Consider the following 19,309-nt stretch of genomic DNA (forward strand, 5'->3'; position numbering starts at 1 on the left):
GTTTAAGCTCTAGGAGAAGTTAACGGTTTTACAACCCGTAAAACATGAAAAAGGCAAAAGGCATATTTTGAGGGATTGATTATAGCGCCCCCTAATGTTCAAACGTTATGAAAAAATCAAGGTAGGTTAAAGGTGTCCTTGTGGACATAGGCTACCAATTTGGTGAGGATAGTCCAAGTGATTTGGAAGTTAGGTGTCTTTACAAATTAGGCCACACCCTTGGATGTTCATTGGTCCATATCTTCTGAAAACAATGACATATCAACTATCTTTCAAAGATTTATGATGGCATTGAATCAATAATGAACCACAACAAGTTGTGTATGATTCGGACGAAGCGTTTAGAGAAGTTAAACAAAACTGTTTTTAAAGAAATTCAAAATGGCGGAAAATCTAAGTAGGCGGAGCTTAGGGGTCTGAGAGGCTTTTTTGTAGAGCTGGTCAATTCTGACCTGTGGACCAAATCTCAAGTCAATCGGTCATCGGGGGAAGAAAACTATTGCTACTGAAAAAGAAAGTTTGTAGGGGGCGCTATAGAGCCATTTCTTTATGTACTAATACGAAAACTCAATAATATGAAAATTTTCACCAGTCTGCTTCTGCATGTGGAATTTAAGTCTGCTGGGGCGTACGGGGTGCGGACAGTCGACGTTTTCGGGGAGAGATTAATAATAATAATAATCCTTTGAAATACAATAGGTTCCTCTACGACGAAGTCGACGAGGACCCTAATAATAATCGTTACAATAACAATAGGTTCCTCTACGACGAAGTCGACGAGGACCCTAATAATCATTTATTTTATGTAGCGCTTCTCAATTCACCCGAAGTCGCTTTACAGAGTCCAGAGTCCAGTAGTCATACACACACACAGTCATACCGGTGGTGGTAAGCTACATCAGTAGCCACAGCTGCCCTGGGGCAAACTGACAGAAGCGTGGCTGCCAATCAGCGCCTACGGCCCCTCCGACCACCACCAACAATCATTCACATTCATACAAACCGGGGTTAGGCTGCCGTGCATGTCTTTATGATGGTTGGGGAAACCGGAGTACCCGGAGGAAACCCACGCAGACACGAGGAGAACATGCAAACTCCACACAGACAGGACCTGGAGCGACCGGGATTCGAACCCAGGGCCTTCTTGCTGTGAGGCGACAGTGCTAACCACTGAGCCACCGTGGAGTGTAATATTAAGCAACCAATCATAGGCTGGAGTAGCCTTTCAGACAGCCAGTCAATCAAGTTGATCAGGCAACAGATGTGCTAACTAGCCACCAGGAGACTAACACTTTCCTTTAGTTAGGTGCTCACTAGCCACCAGGAGCCTAAAACCTTCCTTTAGTTAGATGCTAACTAGCCACCAGGAGCTTACAACTTTACTTTAGTTGTGTGCTAACTAGCTACCAGGAGCCTAAAACTGTTCTGAGAGCAACTAAAGCTTATCTCTCGCACAGTTCTCAAAAAAGGTGCATGTCATAGCTATCCGTGATCAAAGTGCAGCTTCTGTGGTAGACTTCTGAGATTTCTTTAATGTTAAGGTTCCAACATGAAACCTTGGCTTGATGCTTATAAAACCACCATCTTGTTTTGTGTTTCCAACTGTACCGAATATGTGAATAAACAATTCCACCTTAATGACGTTTTTTCTTTTATTTCGATGAGCGAACAAAGACATAATTCACGCCTCCTACCGCGTGCTTAAAGCCAGCCTTGGCGCTGATGCACTGGGTGGGGTGGAAACATAATATCTTTAAGGAATTAAACCCGGGATCTACAGCCGCAGTTATCGGGGAAACGAGACAAATCTGTCTGGTTTGGGATGAACATTTAAGTAGTTTTGGTATCCGGAGAGCACTAAATCTCCTCAAATCGGTCTTCACCCCACTCGCTGTTTTTTTTCTTTCTCCTTCATCTCATTTCACTTGCTCCCCTGATCTCTATCTTTCCATCACTCCCCACCTTCCCGTGTCAACTTGTTTCTCTCTCTCTCGAGCCTCCGGGACAACTTTTTTACCGACTAAATGTACCTCGCAATTTTTTTCTAGCCAAAAAAAACCAATATCTCCAGACATCAGCAGTCTTCGCTATACAGCGACCGTGACATTTTCTCATTGAACCCTTCTGAAACAACTAAATGCCAGGCGAACACCACGGGGCATAATTAGAGAGCTTTACAGTGAAGAGAGAGGAGGAGACAGCACACACACATACACACACACACACAGACACACATAGTGCAACTATGCACTATGCAGCCCACTATTGTCCTCCAGTCATTTATTTGACTTCACTAATTGCTTTAATGGGGTTTTCCGGGGCCAGCCTGCTCCTGTAAGCTGGTGGCTCTCTATCTGCCTCCGTTAACATGGTCAGGCCGGAGCCCAATCTTTAGTAATGCAATCCGTTGACAGGCACTTGGTTGTGGATCCTGCTCATTAAGAAATAGTTAATTTTTGTCCTTTTTTCACTTAATTGCTGATCAAGCTACGATTCCTCACACGCCCATGCAATCCCACCAATCTTCCAAGCTGGACTTGGCCAGTGAGTGTTTCTCTTCCACTAGTATGACGGATTCGGTGGTGCTGTATCTGAGCGCTATTTATTTCTTGCAGGTATATTGAGGTCGGTGCGGTCGGCCGTTGCAAGCGTTGCAACGGTTTTACACGTTTAGTAAGAAAGGATGAATTGGCCTGAAAAGAAAGTGGTTTGAGCTCTGTGACTCCCTCCGTTAGAGGCGGAGCAACAGTTTGTAACGCATGTTTCGCCATAAAAACCATCAACAATCAGCATTTTCTTTTGAAACCAGTCAGTTGACCTCAATAAAAGCTCAATGTCCATTCCATCCTTATTCTATAACTCTTGTGACTATTTATTACAAACCACTTTCTTTGGATTCCATTAATTTCCTGCGATGTCATGTGATCCATCACATAGTTTAAATACAATCTTTTCAGTTCTCAGGAAAAATGTATGCATAGATGACACGTCCCTCTCCCCTTAGTAACAGAAAGGCTGTATTCCAAACCGGAGGGCTTTGAGGAGCTTAACACGAGGGACTCAAAATAACTGATGTGTCAGTCATTGACCTTTTTCTATTTGTTATCTGTCTTTGTGAATCCCCCAATTTCAAAAGTCCTACACTGGATTGCTGGAATACTCCTTTAAACTGCATTTCCAGAAAAAAGGTGATGTCATGTTTTAAAAAGTCTGGTAAGTGGTCGTAATGCTTTATACTTGTATATGAAGATCGATCACTGCTTTAGTGGGGAAAACACATACAAAAATCAATAGATGATTGCATTTGCAAATAGTTAGTGCAAATTGTCAAATACTTGTAATGGCCCTTTAATCTGAGCTGCTTCTTAGGTGAGATTTATTGTCATCATTCTACAATTAAACTATGTTTTCGGACTTCAGACTTTATTTCCCTGAAAGAATACAATGAAAATGTTTTTGGTCTATTATTATTTTACGATATTTACAGCTTTCTTTTAGTGCATGGTATGCGTCAAACTCCTAAAATACATATCCTACATTACCTATATATGCTGCCGGTTCAGGCCTTTTTTAAGTATAATGTTGTCTGCGGAGTGCTCCTTTAATCCCACCCCAGCATACTTCAAACTGCAATGCTCCGAAATTGCTGCTTGTTTGCATCCTGAAGTTGCAGATAGAAAAACATAGAGCTGATCACGATCTGTCTCTTTTCAACCAGACGCTCAGTGGACGTTGCGTTTATCTGTGCGATCAAACCTTTTCGTTCAGTTGGTCTGCGGCCAAACAGCCAAATTTGAATAAAGAAATTACTGGAGGCTCTTTGCATGTATTTGCTTGAGATGTCGTGATTGGTTTAGGTAAACGGTGGCTTCCAGGGAAAGGGAAGTGGATACAGGAAATAAGAACTGAAAGACATTGGGGACTTTGCTCACTGGGCTTCTTCTTGGTGCTTTAGGAAGGGACTGTGGCGCCCATTGGGAAGCCATGGGGTCGCATTGGGAGTCAGATTGCATCTGGGTAAGAGAAAGCTATTCACTGATGTCCTCTCGTTTGATGGTTCTGTATATATTTTAATTTGGAGCATATTTCATTGGCTCGACAAAGGCAGAGTGAGGTTATATAAAAGTGGATTGGGGGAAAAGAAGAAGCTAAGATGATGGTTTTATCTCTTTTGGACTTTCTGGCTCACTTCAGAGTGCATGAACCTGGAAATGAGTCGGCATGTTTGCACTTCCGGTTCTTTTATCTTGAAGTCAGTGTGCTTTATTGAAAGGGTTTTTGGTTATACGCCTGAATTCTGGTCTGCTGAAGAGATTTTTTTAACGTTTTGCTCTACGACATAAAGTTAATTTTGAAGCTTTTATGTGCTTGTAAAAAGGCGGGAGCTACCAAATGGCGAAAAGAGACTTCAAAGCATCATCATTTCGAACCACTGACTATCAGTGGACGTGGTCATTGTGACATCCTCCATTGGTTTGTGGACTTGCTCTTTTGAAGCCTCATCTTGGATGACAGCCGTCGCCATCTTGGGTCTTTGCAACCAGTGAACGGGATCTACAACCTTTAGCCTGTCAATCACAGTAAGCCCACGCTAAAGCACGCCTTGCTTCATGGTCTGTAAATGGGACCAACACTAGTCCTCCTTGTGCTTCGTGGCGGTGACGTGAAGTCATGTGACCGCGGTTGTAGTTTGTTTATAACCCGACCTAAGCTTGTTTTCTTTTTTTTCTCCGCCGTTTGAATTCACGCTTAAAAAATCCTAAAAATGAACCGAACATGAGCACGCACATGTTATAATTTGTTGTCGAGGAGCGACACGTTTCCACTTTGCATGCGTTCAAATTCTCAGTCTGTGAGATAAAAGCAACCTATACAGAGAAAGGTATTGTCAGGCCACGGCTGAGTGCAGATGAGGTGTGTGTGTGTGTGCTTGAACTTATCTGTAGAACTGTGTGTGTGTGTGTGTGTCTGTGTGTGTGTGTTGGCTTGTGGATATGTCCTACAGGTGCGTGAGGGCATGTGTGTTTGTGTGTGTCGGCATGAGTGTACATTTGTGAGTGTGTGTGCGCCTCACTTCCATCTTTTGTCTCTCCCAGCCGCCTACCCCCTTTTCCTAATTCCTCTCCCCCCCCCCCCTTGCTTTTCAGTGGTGGTGGCTGGGGGGGGGTGGGGGGAGGAGGAGAAGGAGAAGTGCAGATGGTGTGGTCAGAGAGAGGTATAAAGAGACTGGCGAGGGTCGGCCGGTGGGAAGGCCCATTGTGTTGCAACGTTGCATAAATAATGCCACAGGGCTTCTGAATGCTCCGTTGCCATAGGGACCTTTGTGCCTCAGTTAACACCGTGTGTGTGTGTGTGTGTGTGTGTTTCGTGGCCCCTCAATGGGCGAGAGAGGGGGAGAGAGAAAGAGACATAGACAGAGAGAGTGAGAGAGAGAGAGAGAGGGGCTGGGTTGCAGTCAGCTCAAGTGACTGTCGCTCTCTCTCTCTCCCTCTCTCTCTCTCTTCCTCTCTCTCTCTCTCCCTCTCTCTCTTTTCCTCTCTCTCTCTCACTCTCACTCTCACGCTGTGTTTGACCCGGGACAGATGAGAGTTTGGAGGAGGGAGAGCAAGTGTTGTTGTTGCTTTTTTGACCATATGGGGAGCAAAGAGAAGCAGGATAGTCACCGTGATTGTGCGTCCTCTCCGTGAAGCATGGTCCATGTGAAGGTACGTGTTCTCACTACTTAAACCAAATCCTGTTTACCCTTTACTTTCTTTTTGTTTTCTGAAAAAAAAACATCCCATCGTGGTGTGTGCCTCTCTCCCTCTGCAGTAACAGGTGTCTGCCTGTCAGCCCTGAATTGGAGGGAGAGGATAGCAAGGGAGGAGGAGGAGGAGGAGGGGGGGCGAGGAATTGCTTTTGTTTGGATCTTTAGACGAAGCCTCACGACTGAATTCTCGCGGCTCGCCATGGCTAAGTTACTCAGCGGCAAACAAGCAAACAAACAAAAGACAAAACACGTTTCATCTCTTCCCTTCATCTGTTCTGGCGATGTCGCCTCAAAGTAGCGTTTATGTTTTTGTTCTTTTTTTTGGGGTCCTCGGTTTTCCTTCCCTTCTTTCAGTCGATGAGGTTGGTTGGATTGATTTGATTGCAAAAGAAAAAAACAAGAAACCACGCAGGAAAAACTTGGTGTGTGTCTGTGTCTGTGTGTCTCTGTGTCTCTGTGTGTGTGTGAAAGAGCATTAAAACATTTTAGCATCAACAGACTGTGGTTGCATCGAGCACTCAACTGTGTCATGAAGCCGGTGGGAAACTTTTTTTCCAACCATTGTTAGTGTAATTAGCTGCAGTGTAGTGTAAACGGTTTCCATTAAAGGGATAGTTCAGGTGTTTTATCCATAGTCAGGGTACCACCCACAGTAGTATATTTTCACCGCGCTGTCCCTTTAAGAGCAAAAAGACGTTGCATAATTACGCTGAAATCTGCAGTTTCTGAACTTATTATATTGTCATTATAATCACAATGTATTATTGCGGTGGGACGCCACAGGCTGTCATGAGATGGAAACACACATTGCGTGTTATGAAAAAGATGAATGTCATTTTGCAATTTGTCCCGCACTTTGTTTCCCGTGTCGCTGGGTGTCAGGCGGGAGAACGGAGAACACAGGGAACACGAGGCTGTCATGATCTGGAGTTTCCGTCTTGTTTTGTGTCTTTTTTTGAAGTCCTTAGCCGTTTCTCAATATGCGTTCTTGTCCGTACTTCTCTCTACTTGTGTTCTCGTGGACTCGTGAAACGTCATCAGTCGCAGCCCGACTACATGCTAATTATATGTGTATGATTATTTCATTTTGAATTCTGTGTATATAAATAAATTAATATATATATTTATTTAATTATTTATTCATATCCACACACAATTCAAAATAAAATAATTATATTTAAAGGATAATGAAAAAAGCAGGGTTGTCATATTTTGTTTGACTGTAAAAAATGATATACAGTGAATAATTGGAGTGAACTCATGAGCAAGAACAGCTGCTGTGGTGACGTCATCAAGTCAGCCGCTGTTGCAATCGCAGAAAGACCGTCCTGCCGTTCTCCCGTCCTCCCGTCCTTCGGAGTCTGGACTCCCAGGACCAAAGTCCAAGTCCAGACTCCAAAGGAACACAAGTCTGGACTCAGTGTACTTGAAATTGAAGCCGTTTCTCAATATTTATATATATATTTATTTATATACACACAATTAAAAATGAAATAATCATACACATAATAATTGTATATATATTGTGTAAAAAATAAAAACATATATAAATATATATTGTTTATAAATATAAATATGTATATATATAATAAATATGTTATATACATACATATATATTTGTATATTGTATATAGTGAACGCCCGGCGCTGCGGAGCTCACTGAGCGAGCAGGACCTCAAATCTACGGCAAGATTTGATTTTTACTAACTTCTCACCTGAAAACATCCTAAAATGGCATTCCATGACTCAACAACAGTAGTATTTATAAAAAGTCAACTGTCAGTCGTTTATTTTCTCCTCCGCTGTTGTTTCGGTTGCTGGTGTGAAATTCATTCTGGGATATCGGCTGGCCAGAGTACGCACAAGTCTCCTCTGATGCATGTCCGGAAAGTGGGAGGATCAAGTCACATCCGGGTATTTTGACCGTGCTTTGCGAGAAGCGAACTTTGAATTGGAACATGTACTCACGAGTCCACAAGTACAGAGAAGTACATACAAGAACTCATATTGAGAAACGGCTCTTGTGTCATCTTTTTCCCTGCATTTCCTGTCCCTGTGATTGTCTGCCCTGGTCCTGATTGTTTCCTTCTGTGTGATTGCTAGCCCCGCCCTCATTGTGTCTCGTTGCCCAGTGTCCAATGGCCTCCACCTCCCTGTGTATTTAAACTCTGTTCGTCTCATTCCCCAGTGTGGCGTTGTACCGTTTAGTTCGTTTTTGTCATACTGTACGCGTGTGTAACCTGTAAGCAGAGAATTAAATCTTTCTTTGGAAGAGTTTGGGTCCTCTCTCTCTCTGGCTACGACATCCTGACAGAAGTGGATGAGCATTACAATGTGCGCTTCCTGGATCCTCACACAGTAGCATTTGTAATTTTGGGCTATGCTAAATATCTGTATTTGAATTGATTGGAAGCGCCGCTTAGTGCAAATTCAAATGTGGACCGGGGAAAACTTGAACGATTGATTGATTACATCTCACATCCTGACATGATTTATTATAATTTCATCACTTTTATTGACTGGAAACCCACCAGAAAACGGGTCAGAAAGCGATGTCAACATCTAAACCAAGATGTCAGTGCCGCTGCTCCTGTGACACCGTTTTAATAGGATCTTCAATCCAATTGGATTATTATTATTTTTCCTTTCTCTCCATCTCTTCTTCGCACAAATTAGTTAAATTGGTTATGTGTAATCAGCTATAACGTTCGAGCCAGCAGCAGATACACAAATACTATAATCAGCTGCTGGTTTGTTAATTGGTGGTTATTCATCACACATTGAACAGCAACACAGTCGTTGTTAAATGTGATTTCAGAGGTAATAATTTATACATACATATTTATAACAAACCTTTTTATAATATTTATATATATATATATATATATATATATATATCTTTAAATGTGCTTCATGACTCAAATGTTCTACATTGTTTCCTGTCATGTCGGCCTTTACAGTCGATGTTTTTTGGTTACGCTCACACAGCTGCTTCAGCGCTCTGCTGCGGGTCACTGGTCCAGGTGTGCCCCCCCCCCCCCCTCGTTATGTCACACCTGATAGTGTTACATGCTTCTTCTTTTTTTGTGAATGACACATGTGCCTGGAGCGGAACAGACCGCCTCGCACATGAAAAGCCGCTCAAAGGTGTCGGCTTTACCGAGGACCACAACGCACATCTCCTCACGTTATTATTTTTTTTACATCCACCTTTAATTTGTATGCACATTAGATTTAGGCCAAACATTTTAGGGGGAAGGTGAGCCACTACACAGAAAACATTTATTTGGGGGTATGTGACTGATAACCTGCTTCCTATCAGCGGGATGAATACTATAGAGCAGCGGTGTCAAACTCATGTTCACCGTGGGCCACATCAGCATCATGGCTGCCCTCAAAGGGCTGTAACCACTCTATAATTGTAATTACTCCCGAGCATATTGTTAAATAACTGTCTTTGTATTTCATTATTGTTAATTTAAGTGTAAACATATTGCAGATGCATTCATATAAATATAAAAATATTTATCTACGACGGAGAATAAACGCAAGAGTTGGCTTCTCTTTTGGTGTGAACGCAGCATGAAGGACGGCACTCCAAAAATTACTTTCAAAATAAAAGATGATGATGATCATATGTCTTTCAAGCCATCGCGGGCCACATAAATGACGTGGTTGGATACCTGTGCTATAGAGTGTATAGATGATGTGTGAGGCAGCCATTAGACTAAAGCTTTCATGTGGAAAGAAAACAAAAAAATCCATCATCCCAAAAATGTCATCTGTTTCGCTTTATCTCGGCGACGTATCACACTCCTCTTGGCGTGAAACGGTGGCAGACGCGGCGGCATTATCTGGCCTCTTCTGACGCCACAGAGGGCATCCATTTCACAACAATTCAGAACGTGTCGTTGGCCAAAAAGAGAGGTTCGGGATGATTGTGAATGTGACAAGCAGATAGAACGTTTTGACACTTTTTTTTTCTCTCTCTCTCTCTCTCTCTCTGCAGGAGTTGCAGTTTGAGCGTCTGACCAGGGAGCTGGAAGCCGAACGCCAGATCGTTGCCAGTCAGCTGGAGAGATGTAAGCTTGGCTCTGAGACTGGAAGCATGACGAGCATCAGGTGTGTTTTTTTTTGTCTCAGATCCTCTCACGTGCACTCTGACCTCTGACCCCAACGCGTGTCAGCAGGTGACCGGCTTCACAGCACGTACACTCCGTGATTTGTGCCCAAAACGCCAACTCTATGATTGAAACCACGGTGTTAAAATAAAAGAGCGAGTGAAATCGGTGTTCCTTCAACCCACACACACATTCATACGACAGAGCTGCGACACATGTGTTTATATATCTTTCTTTTAAATTCACACCATTAACAGATATCAAAGTGGTAGAGATGCACACATCTGGTCAATGGTTCTTGGGATATACTACAAAAAGTTACTGATTCATTTCTTTGTACTTTTTCCGACAAAAGCCATTAAGTACTCGACAAAAATAAATAAAAATAACCTGAATTACTAAAGCACGCAAGATATGTGACAATAACAGACATACAGTATAATGACAGAATTATTTTTTGTGGGATAGCTTTTGCCTGCATAATCAAAGGAACTACGTGTAGCATTTATCTTGAATAATGGCAATCATGTTGAGACATCGTTGCTAAATCAAAATATATGGCCAATAAAGCTGAAATAGGACCTCTGAGCAAATCAGTTGATTGCTGAAAGGATGTGCTGCACCTACCTGAGCTCAACACTGAACTGTCGGCGGTTATGGATGGCTCAAGCAAACACAGGACTCTTAACTAATGTAGTCCACCTAACCCAGAACCCTAATGTCCTTATTTAAACACAAACTGTGGACTTTTCCTGCAGTGTTTTACGTGAAAGTGGAAGTTTATTTTGAAAAGGAAGTTGGTACGTGCCAAACTTTACGCGAAATAGGTACGTAGAGCGTCATAGTTTAAGACTTCTAGAATAAAAACAATGAGCTGAAAGATGCCAAATGCTTCAAAGAACTGCGACTTTAAGGGTCTGTGAAGACTATTGCCCAAAGTCAGTAAATGATTGATTAGTGTAGCTTTTAAAGACTGTAGCTAATCTATTTTAAGGATTGTAACCAAACAACATCATGGATGGTCATAAGTCATTGTTATTTATAATTCCCCACCTTGAATGTTTACCAGTTCAAAAGAAGAGCTGTTTTTACTTACTTATTATCGTGAGCAAGATTACATTCCTGTAATTGTGTTCACGATTGCTGACCTCATTTTGAGAACACCTAGTATCTGTTTCCAGCTACTACTAGTATTATTATCCCTCTTCTTGCTCCTCATAATAAACACGCAGAATAACAACAGGGAATTCAAGGGGGCAATTAATTTGTTATTGCCGTATAAAATATGTTGCACGATCCAGAGTGATTTTTAGATATAAGTACAATAGAAGCTCAAGGATGAAAACCTCATATATACCTCATATATACCTGCTTTTATGCGTCAGGTGTGCTTCAAGAAAGGCTATATATATAAACAGCAGAGTCAATCCGGATTTGATGATCATGTAATGTATTAATAATCAAATCATAACCTGTTATACTTGGAGCCAAAGTGCAATGTTTACAAATCAACATATATTTGTTTCAGCATTTTTTGCTAACATACAAACCTAAAAATCTTTAAAAGCTTGTTGATATCTCATTGCGTTCAGAGGATATGGACTTCCAAGGGGTGTGGCCAATATGTAAAGATGAACAACTTCCAAATCACTGGGCCTATCCTCACCCAATTGCTAGCCTATGACCACATGACATCCCTAAACATACCCACATTTTTACAGAATATTTAAACATTAGGGGGCGCTGTGATCAATTGTTCAATATCTGCATTTTTAGCCTTTTTTCACATTTTAGGAAGTTGTAAAATACCAACTCCTAGAGATTAAGCCCGATTCATTCCAAACTTGGGCAGTATGGTCCAAAATCGCACTAATTTCCTTTGTTGGTAATACGAAGGAGAGACGGCATTTCCCAGAATACCTTTTTTCAGCAGCAGTGAGCAAAAAGACGTTTCTTTTGCGGCAAAACCGTGCCAACCCTGTCAGTGTAACACACTCCAGGTTGATCAAAGTGTCTGCTTTCGGTAGTTTAAATTGAATGTCGGCTCAGGTCTGATGACACAAAGCAAATCCCCAGCTTTGCAAACATGACACGCTATTAATTGTTCATTAAAATGTGCTATTGCTTCCTAAAGAGAACCAAACACTGTGCAGCTGTCACATGAGTCCATTGTTCTGCTCTGGGCCTTCTATTCTGTTGTTGTTATTGTTGTGGTTGTTGTTGGTTTTTTTTCATGATAAGAGGAAGTACACTGTGCACAATGTGTCATAACATCTGCCGCTTGATTGGGTTTGGACCCAAGGTTCGTCTCCGCTCCGAGTTCAAAGAACACACATTGCATACTGGTCCCGTAATGTGAACACAGCACTTCTGACACAATCGTGGTAATGCACTCAGCCTGCTTCTCAGGACAATGTAAGACGATTAAAGTCTGTCTCTCTCACTCACACACACACACACACACACTAATAGACGCAACCAATCCATCACCTATTCTCCTCTTTGATTGCGTTAAGCGAGAGGGGATTCCATCCGTCTCAAACTAATTACTCATCGGACCCTGTGTGGCAGAGGGTAGCCTCACTCTGGGCGTCAGCACACCTAATTCGGGGGAGCCAATCACGGTGCGCGGGGCCCGGTAAAAGGGACGGAAGTGTTTGGTTCCCCCATGACATCAAGCACGGCTTCCGCCACGTTTGCGGACGCGTTGGGCTCCCCTCCTCCTGTACGGAGGTTAATCACGGTGCGCGCTGGTGAGTTCAGTTCCACTCCAGCTGTTATGATCTCACTGTGACGTGTCCCTAACTCGTTCCGGTTTTTATATAGCTGGCAGCTTGCCTCCTCCCACCTTCCAAGTGGAATGCTTGGAATGCTTGGAATGCCCGACTGATCGGAGACTGTTGGCCAGGTCAGCGGAACGCTGCCACTCCACATGGGCCACTGCTGTTTTGCCTAGGATTGTTTTAACCATTGCCGTGGCACTGTTGAGCGTCCACAAACGCTATTTACGCCAACGCAACTGCGTCGGCTGTGGCTGCGTCGCGGCACGACCGGGCACAGGGCCGAGCCAACACTGCCTCTGCGGCGCGTGGGACGCCATTTAGCTCCCTTTGAGTAGGAGCCGTTACTGGGGTTTATTAGGTTGTCTTGTGTTTATCTGTTGTTTTTGGTTTCTCATTTGTCTCCTGCTTATTATTTGTCTTTTGTTTGATTTTGCCACGTGTGGTTTTCCCTTCATGGGGAAACCCGGTTTTGTTATTAATTGAGTTAGTCTTTTGTGTTTGTAGGTGCTCGCAGACCAAGGTGGCGGGAGTGGCGCTTCCGGGATTTGGGGTCTCCCTTTGTGTGTTATGTTTTTAAGTTATCTCCAGTGCCGACCCTCACGTGTGTTTGTGTTAGTGTGTTGAGGGCGTGCACGAGTGATTGCAGTGCTTACTTTCTTTTGGGACCCCACCCGCGCTGGTCTACCTCCCCCGCCACCGGTCAGAACCCCATCCTACACCTTTATTTTCAGTAACGGCTCTTTTTTATTATTATCTTGCATTTTATACCTTGTGTGATTGAATAAATATTGTAAATGGATTGGAACCTCGTCTCTCGCTACTTGTCTGTATAAGGAACCAGCGTGTCCTCCCAGTCTGAGGACTGGGTTCACTACTACAGTCACCACAATTGGCGTTGTTGGCAGGATTTACTCCTTGAACGCGGAGACGTGTGTTCCATTCTTTCTTTTGATTTGTTATCATACATGTTATTTACTGTAGGGTGTTTAATTGTGTATTTTCTTTATTGATTTTCTTGTGAAAGGCAAAACAGCAGCTGGTCCTTCGAGTTTCCTGCGAGTCAGTGGCAGGTTCTGGTAAAGTATCAGACGAACATATTTTTGATTTTCTTTATTTTCGTGCCCATTCACCGTAGCAGAGTCCTCCCCATTGACCCATTTGTAGTAATGGCAGAAGAGCTGCAAGAGTTGCGGGCCCTAATTGCTCAGTTAACAGCAGATAATGAGAAGCTACGCCAGGAACAGGCTTCCAACCTCCCTGACCCTAGTAATCTCCCTTCTACTTCTGTGCCACTTATCGCTCCTGTCAATGCTAGTGCCCCTGTTACCGAGAGGCTAGTGTTTGTTCTGTTAAATATTCAGAAATCCCCTGGTGCTGAACCGAAGAAAATGTCCGGAGTCGAAAAGTTATAATAAAATGTATTTAATAAAAAGTATAACCAATCGTTGATAATAACTAATAACTGTTCAGATACAGAGTATAAATTCTCGGCCGAGGACTTCTAAGGCTTCACAATCCACAGACCACTCCTGGCTAAACCATTTGTAGTTAACTGTCTCTTGCTTCACCGAAAAGAAGTGTCTCGCAGCCTCCGAAAGTTCATTTTATATTTCCCGGGCGTCCCGGCCCCAGGGGAAATATCCACTTCTCATTGGATACATTGTCTTGGTACCATCTTTCCCCAATTCGCTCATTGGCCGAGCAGTCTGGCTGTTGGTAGATTTGCATATCCACATGACGTCATCACTCCGGCCACCATTTGCATTCCGACATGCGGTCCACTGCAGGAAATGGGGTTTCCTTCAGGGGCTCTCTCCATGCCGGGGGGGGGGAAGGGATTCCTTTCTGCCACTGATCTGTGTTCTTGGAACACAAAGAGATTCACCTTCACCAGTGTGTTACAGCAATGCATTAAACAATAATACACAGACACTCACTAAACAATATTGTAAATTATTAAACAATAACACACATTCTATAACAACATGTATGAAGTTATGGTACATTAGTAAATCCTAATTTACATATTGCTTTAGTAAATTATCTAATTCAACAGTTCCCCGAGACAGGAAATGCCCTATGTTTAGGGGCCGGTCCGGCATAGGGTTGGATGAGTGGAGGGAGGAGGTGACGGCATGTATGAGGGCGCGAAGGTTGTCCACCACCGATCAGGCATTCTTTTTATTTGACCACTTGGAAGGAGAGGCACGCGATGAAATTAAATTTCGCCCTAGCACAGAACGAGAGGACCCAGATAAAGTAATTGCTGCGCTACAGGAGTTGTACGGGTGTTCCGAGTCATATGTAGCCTTGCAGGAGGCTTTCTTTTCTAGAAAACAACAAGAAGGGGAGTCCTTACAAGAGTTCTCCCTTGCTTTGTTGAGCCGCATGGAGGGTGTAAAACGGCGCGCACCGAGCGAGATGTTAAACGCGGAAGTGTTGTTGCGAGACCAATTTGTAGAACATGTTCTAGATGGCGCTCTTCGTCGCGGATTAAAACAGTTTGTGCGGGGGAAGCCGACCGCAGCGTTGCTTGATGTCAGGGGGGAGGCAATAAGGTGGGAACAGGAGGGTTTGCCAGGTGGCATGAGGGGCCGAAGTCACTCTGTCCCCACAGTCCTTGGGATACAGTATGGTGTTCATGGTGGTTCCCCAGTGATGGTTAACTCTCCCCAGTGGACTGAGCTGAGTGACATGTTGAAACAGCAGCAACAACAGTTAAATCAGCTTACTCACAGCATTGCTCTTCTGCAGAACTCTCAACAGCGCAATCACGCGCCTCGTCAAGGTCCCATAATATGTAGACGCTGTCAACAACCTGGTCACTTTGCCAGAGAGTGCAACGGGTTGCTCGCACCTCCACACCCTCAGGCACGACCGGCTCCGCTGCAGTCTGATAGGCAGTCCCAACCAGCCCCGCCTTCGGGAAACTAGCACCCACCGGACTGCAGAGCCACAGTTCGGTTGGGCCCTTTACTGGCTCTGGGTTTGTTGGGAATGGTACTGTGGAAGCCTCTAAGTTAGTGTCCTCGTGTCCACACATGGTTGTTGACATGGGGGGAGTTAAGGTACCTTGCTTGGTGGACACAGGATCCATGGTGTCCACTGTCACCGAGAGTTTCTTTCTCCAGCACTTCGAGCCGTGGGGCCAGGAACGACTTCAATCTTGCCACTGGCTCGAACTTAGAGCCGCTAATGGGTTGCCTATTCCTTACATCGGTTACCTGGAACTGGAAGTGGAGCTTTGTGGCAAGTTGATGCCACGCTGTGGGGTGTTAGTCGTAAAGAACCCCCCCGGTGATTTGCCCCGTCCAGTCCCTGGGGTGTTGGGGATGAATGTGATGCGCAGGTGCTATGCGGAGCTCTTTGGACAGCATGGCCAAGCTTTGTTTGATGTCCCTCCGGTGTCAGGGGCCCCAGAGTATCTCGTGGATGCACTGCAACAGTGTCATCAGGCCGGGGTACAGGCCCCGTTGGGTAATGCAGGCAGAGTAAAGATCCGGGGTAAGAAGGCTAGTCGCATCGCAGGGGGCACCATGCAGGTAGTGGCGGCTACATGCGCTGAGCAGTACTCTGGGGCCACTGTGTTGTTTGAACCCCCTGAAACCGGCTTACCCGCTGGACTGCTCGCGTCGCCCGCCTTGGTTCGAGTGATACGAGGCACAGCCTACATACCGATTGTTAATGTGGGCACCACTGATGTGTGGCTGTACCCCCGCACCATTGTAGGTACCTTGGATGCTGTTAATATTGTCAGTCTGCCCACAGGAGTCACCGAGAGGCCATCTTGTGTAGCCACAGTGGCATCTCAGTCAGTTCTTCCAACCGTGACTGATCAGCTGGAGGCCCTTGACCTGTCGTCCTTGTCGCTCGAAGAGAAGGAACAGGTGAGGTCCCTCCTTGGCAAGTACACCTCAGTATTTTCTGCTTATGAGGGAGATTTGGGCTGTACTAACTTGATAGCCCATGACATTCCGCTCTTAGATGACGTGCCTGTAAGACAACGGTACAGGCGTATCCCTCCATCAGAGTATGAGGTAGTAAAAGAGCATATTAATCAGCTACTGGAAAGGCAAGTGATCAGGGAGAGTTGCAGCCCCTATGCTTCGCCCATCGTTCTAGTAAAGAAAAAGGATGGTAGTCTCCGCCTGTGCGTTGATTACCGCCAACTTAACAGCAAGACCAGAAAAGATGCTTTTCCTTTATCTCATATCGAGGAATCTCTGGATGCACTGACAGGTGCCCGCTGGTTCTCTACCATGGACCTGGCTAGCGGGTACAACCAGGTCCCAATGGCTGAGCAAGACAGACCCAAGACTGCCTTTTGCACCCCATTTGGTCTGTTTGAGTGGAACCGCATGCCCTTTGGGCTCTGCAACGCCCCTGGCACCTTCCAGAGGTTAATGCAACGTCTATTTGGGGACCGACAATGTCAGTCCTGACTACTTTACCTTGACGACATTGTGATCTTCTCTTCCTCAGTAAAACAACATCTGGAGAGACTGGAAGTGGTGCTCGGTCGGCTTCAGCAGGAGGGTCTTAAGGCGAAACTCTCCAAATGTGCGTTTTTCCAGAAGGAAGTGCGGTACTTGGGCCATGTCATCTCGGATCAGGGTGTTTCCACCGATCCGAGCAAAATCGAGGTGGTGGCGAATTGGCAGCCGCCTTCTACGGTCTCAGAGTTGAGATCGTTTCTGGGGTTTGCCAGCTATTTTCGTCGCTTTGTAGAGGGCTTTGCCAAGTTGGCAGCCCCCCTCCATAAGCTGGTCGCCGAGCTGGGAAGCACCAAGGCCAGAAGGAGGGCAGCGCCAGAGATTCTTGAGAAATGGACAGAGGAGTGCCAGCGTAGCTTTGCGGCGTTAAAAGTTAAACTGACCACTGCACCTGTCCTGGCCTATGCTGATTTCTCCTTGCCCTTTATCCTTGAGGTAGATGCAAACTTTGGTGGACTAGGGGCAGTGCTCTCACAGGAACACGGCGGCAAGGTTAGACCGATAGCATATGCCAGTCGAGGTTTGAAACCCACTGAGCGCTCAATGAAACTTGAGTTCTTGGCACTAAAGTGGGCCCTAACTGAGAAATTCAGGGATTATTTGTTGGGCCACAAGTGCCTTGTTTACACAGACAACAATCCACTGAGCCACTTGTCCTCTGCTAAACTTGGCGCGACCGAACAACGGTGGGCAGCCCAACTTGCATCCTTTGACTTTGAGTTAAAGTACAGGTCGGGGAGAAGCAATCAGAACGCTGACGCCCTCTCCCGGCAACACCCACCAGGGGAGCGGGACATGGACATCCTGGTCCCGGGCACCTTGCTCCCGGAACCATTACAGCGGGCGTTGCAGTTGGGGAAGCTTGAGGCAACCCAAGCTGCGGTCACTGTCTTGCCGAATCGCACCCTGTCTGACCTGTGTTCTCTCCAGCAGGCTGACCCAGTTATCCAGGAAGTAATGTCATTCTGAGACAAAAGCAGCGTCCTAACCAGGAAGAGCGGAAACATCTATCTCAGCCCGCATTGGTGCTACTCCGACAATGGGACCGTCTGGTTGAGCAGAACGGCGTCCTTTGTCGATGTATTTTCCGCCCTGATGGTGCAGCGGCAACATTCCAACTGCTACTGCCAGCTGTCTTAAAGAACGAGGTCCGAACGGGGGTTCATCAGCAGCACGGCCATCAAGGCGTGGAACGAACGTTGGAGCTCTTGCGAGCTCGTTGCTACTGGCCAGGTATGTCCAATGCGGTGGCAGACTGGTGTCAGGCCTGTGAAAGATGCCAAGTGGCCAAAGACACCCAGCCAGCTACCCGCAGCTATTTGGGGCATTTATTGGCTTCACGGCCTAATGAGATTGTGGCCATTGATTACACTGTGTTGGAACCTGCCCAGAATGGTTTGGAAAATGTTTTGGTGATGACCGATGTTTTCAGTAAATATACCATGGCTATTCCCACTTGTGATCAGCGGGCATCTACAGTAGCACAGGTTTTGGTCGCAGAGTGGTTCTATAAATTTGGTGTCCCCGCCCGTATACACTCGGACCAGGGCCGCAACTTCGAAAGCTCCCTGGTCCAGCAGCTGTGTGCCCTTTATGGCATTGAAAAGTCTCGCACCACTGCCTACCACCCGGCTGGTAATGGGCAGTGCGAACGGTTCAATAGAACCCTCCACAACTTGTTGCGCACTTTACCAGTCTCTCGAAAGAGAGATTGGAATTCTTGCCTGCCCCAGGTATTATATTGTTATAACACCACTCCCCATCAGGCCACAGGGGAATCTCCATTCTTCCTCATGTTTGGTCAAGAACCTCAGCTGCCCGTCGACTTCCTGCTGGGCCGAGTGCCAGACCTGGTTGCAGGAAACATCCATGAGTGGATGCAGGAGCACCAGACTCGGCTGCAGGTAGCGTTTCAAGGGGCTAGGGAGAGGCTGAGGTTGGCAGCAGAGCGCCGAAAGAAGAACTATGACCAGCATGTTCGAGATGCCCCTTTGACCACAGGGCAGCTGGTGTTGTTGAGGGACTTTAGCAAGAGGGGACGTCACAAAATCCAGGATTTGTGGTGTCCTGGTGTGCATAGAGTTGTGAAGGCACCAAAGGATGGTGGCCCAGTGTACACTATTGCCCCGGTGGAGGACGCCAGTAAAACCAAGCAAGTCCATC

At 45.4% G+C, this 19,309-nt stretch overlaps 1 protein-coding gene across 1 annotated transcript in view; it reads left to right on the forward strand.

Annotated features, from left to right (window-relative positions):
- Positions 1 to 19,309, forward strand: part of LOC130198496 (catenin delta-2-like) — a 264,975-nt gene that overhangs the window by 86,560 nt on the left and 159,106 nt on the right. The window contains exon 3 of the mRNA XM_056421662.1: positions 9,759 to 9,871. Coding sequence (XP_056277637.1) covers positions 9,759 to 9,871 — 113 coding nt within the window. The remainder of the gene's footprint in view (positions 1 to 9,758; positions 9,872 to 19,309) is intronic.

The sequence above is a fragment of the Pseudoliparis swirei genome, chromosome 8 (genome assembly GCF_029220125.1).
Source record: "Pseudoliparis swirei isolate HS2019 ecotype Mariana Trench chromosome 8, NWPU_hadal_v1, whole genome shotgun sequence".
Lineage (NCBI taxonomy): Eukaryota > Metazoa > Chordata > Actinopteri > Perciformes > Liparidae > Pseudoliparis > Pseudoliparis swirei.